General features: G+C 55.3%; 1 protein-coding gene across 1 annotated transcript; it reads left to right on the plus strand.

Moving 5' to 3' along the window:
* The first annotated feature begins 5,601 nt into the window (after window positions 1-5,601).
* Window positions 5,602-7,326, plus strand: LOC148714645 (uncharacterized). Its single transcript, XM_088714345.1, has one exon. It carries the CDS (start codon window positions 5,602-5,604, stop codon window positions 7,324-7,326), a length of 1,725 nt encoding a protein of 574 aa, XP_088570471.1.
* Window positions 7,327-8,901: the final 1,575 nt, after the last annotated feature.

The following is an 8,901-nucleotide window of genomic DNA, read 5'->3' on the forward strand; positions in this document are numbered from 1 at the left end:
TGGGTTGACTACCTGTCTCGGGCCCTCCGCCGTGCCATAGAGCTGAAGGAGGTGGAGGCCTACAGATCAATGTCGGAGTTGCCTGAAATCTCGCACCTACTCTTCGTCGACGATTACCTATTGCTTGCCCGGGCGACCAGGCGGTCGACTTAGGGCATACGAAGGATCCTAAAGGAGTATTGCACAGTCTCTGGCCAGGAGTTTAACATGGTAAAATCAGTCATTTACTTCAGCCGGAAGACCCACCCCGAGGTGAGAATGGTTGTTTCTCGCATCCTTGAGGTTGGGGAGCAGGAGGGCACCTTGAGCTACCTGGGGGTTCCGTCACTGGCAGGCGGCTCCACAGAGCAAAGTGTACTTGCATGGAGCAAGGTATTAGGCATAGACTAGCGAGTTGGCAGGTTGGCGCCCCTTCTTATCCAGTCTGTACTGAGCTCGATCTCTGTCTATCTGATGTCCCACATGATGGTGCCAATCACTATACTGAGATGTTTGGAGCGATAGTTCAGGAGCTCCCTATGGGGGCAATAGGGGCGGCAGTGGAGTTCATTTGCTGGCCTAGGAGACTGTCTGCCAGCCAACTAGCTGTGGTGGATTAGGCATCCACTCGCTGACTGAGCATCGGGAGATTCTCGCACTAGACTGGCCACCAAATTCATCCTAGAGCCGGGCGGTCTATGGGGCACCTTGATGAGGGCCAAGTATGGGGACCCGGCCAACCCATCTATCTTTCTTACGAGCCGCAACAGCTCTTTTATTTAGAGGGAGATCTATGCCCGCACCCAGATGGTCCTCCCGGAGATCGAATGGGCGATCAGGGATGGCCGGACCATTAAGATTTTGGGGGACAATTGGCTCTCTCAGACGCCACTCTATAGTTGGCCCACTCTAATTGATACCAGCTACCTGGAGGGGTGCAGAGTCAACGACCTGTTTATCCTGGGAGAGAGGGCATTAGACAAGGTCCGGTCCGTCGGGCCTTTGGGGTGCAGCTAGCTAAGCGGGTCTTATCATTGTCGATTCCTGCCGAGGAGAGCCGGGACATGAGGGTTTGGAGAATAACTGGTAGGCCAGAGGTGAAGGCCTGGGACTTAGTCCGAGTTGTCAGAAGGCCTTCGACTTGACAGATTGAGGCAGGCTGGATCTGGAGACTTCATATCCACCCCTGAGTCGCCTTGTTCATTTAGAAGGTAACTTGGGATTGTTTGCCTACTAGGAGCTTGGTGGTCTGACGAGGGATGTACGTCGCCTAAGTGCTCGATATGCTCGAGGGTGGAGGAGTCCACCTTTCATGTCATCCTCGGGTGTCTGAGGGCTGTTTAGATTTGGAGGTGCGCCATAGCCCCCCGGGCCCCCTAGCAGGGCTGGCTGTCGATAGAGGACTTCCTGCGCTTCTTGAAGATTTCTTTGTGGAAGCCTGGTAACGTTGGCTTGGGGACTAGGGCTACCTATCTGACTTACTATTGCTGGCTGGATAGGAATGTCGGAATCTTTGAGGACAGGTTAGCACCCCCGAGGTTGGTAGCAGATTGGGCCCATCTTCATGCGGCGGAGGTCACCCGCACCTTGTGCTATCGCCACTTGAGATGGCCGGGGAAATCTAGGGCTCCTTTTCCGCTCCTGTAGCGCCCATGACCGTTTTGGTCTCTTGAGAGCCTCCACTCTCTGATTTTCTCAAAGTGAATTTCGATGACAGAGTGGACGAGGAGGGAGCATCAGAGGTGTAGGCTTCGTTATCAGAGACCACGAGGTCAAGCTAATAGCAGCGGGTGGACGGAGGATATTTGACACCCCTGTTTTTGCTGCTGAGCTTAGGGCAGCATGGAAAGGAGTCACATAAGTGAGGCGGATGCTGGGGGCAGACCGCATCCTCTTCGAGAGAGACTCTCCTATGGTGGTTGAGTGGATCCGGGATTTGGGCCCTGGTGACGGATTCAGACCATTGCTATATGATATTCGTAGGCTCTTAGCTGCAGGCAGACTCTCGGAGGCTACACACGTCTACAGGGAGGCGAATAGCGCGGCTGATTGGGTGACCTCATTCGCAGCCCATCATGCTGAGGTTTCATTTGGGTCGACACCGTTGAGGTGCTTCACGCTGTGTCATTTACTTTTTTCTGATCGACACCGTTGAGGTGCTCCATGCTGTGTCATTTACTTTTTTCTGATCGACACCGTTGAGGTGCTCCACGCTCTGTGTTATTTACTTTTTTCTGATTCTCGATGCTTTATCCACACACGACATGTGTGAGCCACCGTTGTACCAAAAAAAATAATAAATAAATAAACCACGAGCATCAAACTTGTCTAGCACTGGTGCATGCATGGATTTTTTTATTTGTGTAACTATGCATGTAGTTTTAGTTTCTGCCCATGCATCTTTAAATTGAGCACATGTAATACAGATACTGAAGACTTTTAGATTGAGAATCCTGATCTTTAAACTAGATTCAAAGAAATAGCAAATTGAATGTTATTGCTTAAGTCTTGCCTTTAGTAATGAGCATTACATGCAAACTATGCATGTATGGCCAAATCATCCTCACAAAATCTCATTATTACTTAGCAATCTGAGGGAAAGAATGGTAACGGAAGTTGAAATGGAACAGAAGCAAGAAGTTTAGAATCCCCTCCTGGGAAATTCACCTCTCTATTTTAATTAGAAAAGAGAGAGAAAGGAGCCTTGTTCCTCTGTCTATCTTGAGAAGAAAGCTGTACCACAAGTTGCAAAACAGAGAAAGGGTGAAGGTTAAGGTTTCTTTGCCCATGTCCAACAACTATTTTTATAGAAGGGGTTGGCCCTTTGAAATTAAAAGAGCCATCTCCAAAAGCTGCTACTTCATACATGCGAATCGTGCACATAAAAAAACTTATTTAATGTGATTAGTTTATTTTTTTATCTAGATTATCAATTTGTACTTATATTTTTTTAAATATTACGGAATGTGAACAGCAATTGTAAATATCATTTATTTGTTTTAAGTTAAAAGAGTAAATATTTTTTACTTTAATAAAAAGGATTAATTTGATCCACATCATTTATATATGATGATTTTTTAACTCTGTCATACTACAATATATGAGAATTTTCTTTTTATGATTATAATTAAAATTTAAGTGTCATATTCTCCTCCAGCACCAATTAATGAAATAGTTTCTTTTTTTTGTTGGTGAAAATGAAATAGTTTTTTCGAGAACTGTACCAACAGCTATATTTCTTTGTGTTGTTAGAAAGTACTCAAGACTAAAAAAGAATCATTAGGGAGACAGAACGGCTAGTTTTTAGAGAGAGAAACTCCCGGGAGAGAAAACTCCTCGGAGGTGTTTAACGGCTAGTTTCCATCGGTGAAGTATCCGGTGCGGTCGTCGTCGGTCAAGGAAAGGAGGCTTACCGGCACCGCGTCGAGCTGTTGGGTTCCTCGTGGGGCACGATGGCTGGGGTCTCGTGGACGGTCCGACGACTCGGGAGAGCTCTGTCTTCAACTAACCCTTTCTCCTTGCAGGCTTTACTCTCGCAGGGCTGCTTCTCATGGACAGGAAGGGGAAGCAGCCGGTGGGGAAGGAAGAGGAAGGGACGGCGAGAGGCAACGGTAAGCCTAATACTAATGATGGAAAACCTCGCAGCGGTCGGGGGGAGCCTTCCGGTGCCTGGTCGAGGCCGTTGCCGTGGGTGACTCAGTGGCCCACGGCCGCGGAGGTGGAGCGGCTGAGCCGCCGCTTCCCGGAAGTCGTGACACTTCCGGAGGAACCCATTGCGGCGGCTCGGCTAGAGTGGGACGGGCGGGCAGTCGTGGTACGGAGCCTCGGCCGCCGCGTTCCGGCGGAATGGGTAGCCAAGGACGTGGCTGCCCGGGCCAAGCTAAAGGAGGTGGTGGCCGTCCCTCTAGCGGACGGCTACCTGGCTCTGCGCTTTCGGTCGTCGGCTGACCGGGATCGGGCCTTAAATGAGGGACCCTGGGTCGTGGGGGGGCAGCTCCTCGCCATGGCTCCTTGGGTCCCTGATTTTGAGCCAGGGGAGGAGGCCGTGACATCGGTGATGGTGTGGCTCCGACTTCCCCGCCTGCCGCCGGAGTACTGGACGCCGTCGACGATCCTCGACATCGCGACCAGGGCAGGCCGGCCGATAGCTGTGGACGGGGTCACCGAGCAGCGGCGGTCGATGGGGTTCGCCCGGGTGAAGGTGGCGGTCGACGCCACCGTGCCCCTTAAACCTGGGATCTTGATCCAGGGGAAGACGAAGGTGCGATGGCAGCCCTTCGTCTTCGAAAACGTCCCAATCCTCTGCCCCCGGTGCGGGCGGATGGGTCACTTGGAGGCGGCGTGCCGTTTTTCGGTGACCACCGGACCGGTGGAGGGCCGGCCATCAGGGGTGGTGGACCCTGGAGGCGGGTCTGTTTCGACGCCTCCCGACGCTGGGGTGGAAACCCAAGGGCTGGTTTATGGCCCTTGGATGGTGGCGATACGGCAGAGACCACCGCCGCGGGAGTCTCGACCACCACGATCGAGGGAGACTGAATCGGGGTCTGGTTTGGCCTCGTCTCAGCCGAGGGAGACAGAATCGGGGCCTGTGTTGGCCTCGCCTCGGCCGTCATCCCCGGTAGCTCGACCGGAGATGATCGTGTCTGACCCGGGGCCTGAGCCACCCCAAGCCCGGCCGGCATCGCCGGCGGCCCGCTTGGCCCTTCCGGAGTCCCCGGCAGACACCGACGGCTGGCAAAAGCCGTCGAAAGTTGCCCGGCGCCGGTCGCCGGTGGGTGGGGGGGAGGTTGGTGCCCAGAAGCCCCTGCCCTGCTCTGGGTTGACTCGGTCGACGATCTCGACGAGGTTAACCCAGAGCCAATTGTGATTCGTGACCCGGAGAGGGTGAGCCCGGATCCTAGCTGGGTTGACCCTGGACCCAGCAAACCGAGCCGAGCCCGTGCACGCGGCAACAAGCGGGCCAGGGCCCCAGCGGGCCTCGATCCGCTACCGAGCCCAGGTAGGCTGGCCCAGTCGGCCACGTCCAGGTCGGCACAGCGAGCCCGGGCTCATCAGCGCGCCCTTTTCAGTATAGGTCCCCGGGTTAGGGACTGGTCTCAGCGCAGGGGACCCCCCTGACTGGAGGTCAGACCCCCCCCATGCGGGACCCTTGGGACGCACCTGAGGGCCTTGGGAGAGGCCCAGATGGGGTTTTCCAGTTTGGCTCTCCGACCCCAGCCTTGGGCGAGCAGCTGGAGGCTGTTCCCAGGGGGTGCGAGGCCAGGGGCCATCCTGGGTTGCACCTGGCAGAGAGTCCAGCCGAGCCACTGACGCCACGAGAGGGTGTGGTAGGGATGCCACTCGGAGGGGCAACCCGTGAGGGACCCACGGACAGTGGTGTGAGTGGCGATTGCTCCATGGGCATAGCTACTGTAGAGGGGGACCACCCAGCTGTCGTGCGACTCATCAGGGCGGCCGTCATGTGCGACGCATCTGGTGAGATAGAGCAGCAGGGCGACTTAGGCCGCCAGCTTGAGATAGCTCCCGAGGCCCAGGGGGAGGTTAAGCCTGAGGCCGACCATGCGGATTGTGTTCCATGAAGATTCTAGCCTGGAATTGTAGGGGGCGGCCAAGCCAGCCTTCATGTCTTCCTTTAAACGGCTAGTGCAGGTCCACTGTCTAGAGATCTGTTTTCTTTGCGAGACACGATTATCTGGCGATGGGCTTGATCGATTGAGGCGGCGCCTGGGAAGGGACTGGGAGACCTATGCAGTCGAGTCCCAGGGGCTGTCTGGTGGCCTTTTGGTCCTGTGGAGGCGAGGGGTGGCGACGATTGATGTCTTCCACAACTGCTCCCAACAGGTTATCATGGTAGTATCGGAACCTAATGCCGGCCCGTGGGTGTTGTGTGGTGTGTATGCGAGCACGGACTACAGGGTCAGGAGAGCCCTCTGGCAAGAGATCACCAACCTGGCTGCCCAGGGCATCCCGACGGTGTTAGTTGGTGACTTCAATTGTATCCAGAGTGCGAGTGACAAGCGGGGAGGTGCGGTCTTCACGGATAGAGTGGACAGGAGGGAGTTTCGCGACTTTATGCTGCGAAACGGCATGGTGGACTTAGGTTTTTCGGGACCACGGTTTACCTGGTGTAATAACCAATCTGGCAGTGCTAGGGTTTGGGAGCGATTAGATAGGGCCCTTGCGTCCCCAGATTGGATCCTTCGTTTTCCTACCTGCCGAGTTAGTCATTTACCCCGGATTGCATCAGACCACTGTCCTCTACTGATCTCCACATCATCGGGACCTTGTCATCACAGCCCCTTCTGTTTCGAGAAGGTTTGGCTATCGTATCCTCAGTCTTGGGACATTGTTCGCGATGCGTGGCGCGTCCCGGTGCGGAGGGATGCGATGCAACGGGTCTCACGCAAACTCGAGCTGACCAAACGGCGGCTCCGCCGTTGGAATCGTGAGGTAGTGGGCGACATCTTTCGGAGATTGGAGGGGGTTGAGTCTGCGATTACAGAACTACAGAGGAGAGAAGACCTAGGAGGTGGCCTTCCGGAGGACAACATGTCCGACCTTCGGGGGCTTCTTGCGAATCACCACTCATTACTACGGCAGCACGAGATATTCTGGCGCCAGAAATCTCGGGTTCAGTGGGTGAGTGAGGGTGACCGCAACACTAGGTTCTTTCATCGGACGACGGTTATCCGGAGACAGCGAAGTATGATCCACTCATTGCGCGATGAGTCCGGCCATCGAGTAGAGGGTGAGCCTGCCGTCAGACAGGTCTTACTTGAGTTTTTCCGTGCCAGATGGACGGAGGATGGAGGCCCTGATGATAGTGACCTCCTTCCGAGGGTCGATGTGGGTATTGCTGATGACGAGAATACGACCCTGGTTCGGCCGATGTCGGCACAGGAGGTGCAGGAGGCAGTCTGGGCCCTGGCAGCAGATAAGGCTCCGGGACCCGATGGGTTCCCCCCTTCTTTTTCCGCCGATATTGGGGTATCATTCGGGGAGCAGTGGTTGAGGCGGTGCAATGTTTCTTCACTCAGGCAGCCATGCCTGAGGATTGGAAGGCCACCTTCATCACGCTCATTCCAAAGCGCCAGGAGGCGGCAGAGCCGGGTCACTTCAGGCCCATTAGTTTGTGCACAACCTTGTATAAGGTTTGGCGAGGATAATGGTGGGCAGAATAAAGCCCTTACTGCCTGGCATCATCAGCCAAGAGCAGGGGGCCTTTGTAGCGGGGAGGAACATCTCTCAGAATGTTATGTTGGCCCAGGAGATGATGTGGGATCTTCAGCGAGCATCGATGCGGCGCAGCCTGATGGTAGTCAAGTTGGATATGGAGAGGGCTTATGACAGGATCGGGTGGAGTTTTCTGCGGAGTGCACTGGGAGCCTATGGCTTCCATAGGCGATGGATTGGATGGGTCCTTGGGTGTGTCCAGGGGCCAAAGTTTTCTATTTTAGTCAACGGCACACCGTCAGCTTTTTTCGAGTCCACTATGGGGCTGCGGCAGGGATGTCCCTTATCCCCTTACTTATTCATTATTTGTTCTGATATCTTGTCCCGTGCCTTGCAGGGTGCGTGCACTAGCCGGGAGCTGGAGGCCTATGTTCCAGCACCGGGGGCGGGACCTATCTCTCACTTACTCTTTGCTGATGATTATCTTCTCTTGACCAGGGCGCGGGCTTCTGATGCACGGGTACTACGCAGAGTGCTGGCAGGTTACTGTACGACGTTCGGACAAAGAGTAAACCTCATGAAGTCAACAATTCAGTTCAGCCCTAGCACGGAGAGCAGAGTCAGGCAGGAGATCAGGAGGATTCTGCAGATACCAGAGCAGGAGGGGACTTTGGTCTACCTGGGAGTCCCTATCTCAGGCCGGAGACTACGAGTGACAGAGTGCTCGGGCCTGGTACAGCGGGTCGAGAGCAGGCTGGAGGGATGGAGGGCGTCATCTCTATCCATGATGGGGAGATTGACACTAGTCAGATCGGTGTTAGGATCTATGCCGGTATATCTCATGGCCAACACTGTGTTCCCAAAGACGACTCTGTTGAAGATTGAACATCTTCTCCGGAGCTTCTTGTGGGGGTCTCACGGTGGGGGCCATGGGGTACATTTGGTGGCCTGGGAGCAGGTCTGCCTTCCCATCAGCGAGGGCGGTTTGGGGGTGCAGTCTCTCCTAGAGCGGCGTGAGGCCCTTATTGCTTGGCACGCAGTCCGTTTCTTGCTGGAGCCACAGGGGCTCTGGAGCCGGGTGATGGCAGCTAGATAGGGCCGAGGGGGCTCTGAGGTGGCACGGAGAGGCCGCCGAATCTCCTTTATGTGGCGCGAGATTGGGAGATACTTGCCGACTGTGTTGGCTAACACCAGGTGGTTGATAGGCGATGGACGGAGCATCGATGTGATTGGCGATTCGTGGGTGGACACCTTTCCTTTGAGATGTTGGCCGACGATGGTGGATATTGAGGCAGCAGAGGGGCTCCGGGTGTGCGGCCTCCTAGCGTCAGGGAGGACAGAGTGGGACGAGGCCAGGCTGCATCGAGTGTTCGGGGCACATCTTGCTGAGAGGATCCGATCCCTTCCAGTACCAGGCTGTGAGGGACCAGACGTCAGGATTTGGGGCACCTCATGCAGGGCCAGTGTCAGGCTGGGTGATTTGTCCCGGGTTATCCAGCGGGAGCAGGAGCGGAGACCGGACTGTGCCTGGATCTGGAGGTCGGGGCTCCCCCCGAGGGCAGCACTCTTCTTATGGAAGGTGATGTGGGACCGCCTCCCGACGAGAGCAGTGTTGAGTCGGCGTGGTTGGGGGATCCCTGCGGAGTGCGGGGCGTGCGGTGCTGATGAGTCTGTGGATCATGTACTATTTCGGTGCACTTGGGTGAGGTCGACATGACAGTGGACAGGTATCCCGGAGGAGGTATGGCG

Source organism: Phoenix dactylifera, chromosome 2 (genome assembly GCF_051530095.1).
Source record: "Phoenix dactylifera cultivar Ajwa chromosome 2, Ajwa_hap1_PhDact_Kaust_v1.1, whole genome shotgun sequence".
Taxonomy (NCBI): Eukaryota; Viridiplantae; Streptophyta; class Magnoliopsida; order Arecales; family Arecaceae; genus Phoenix; species Phoenix dactylifera.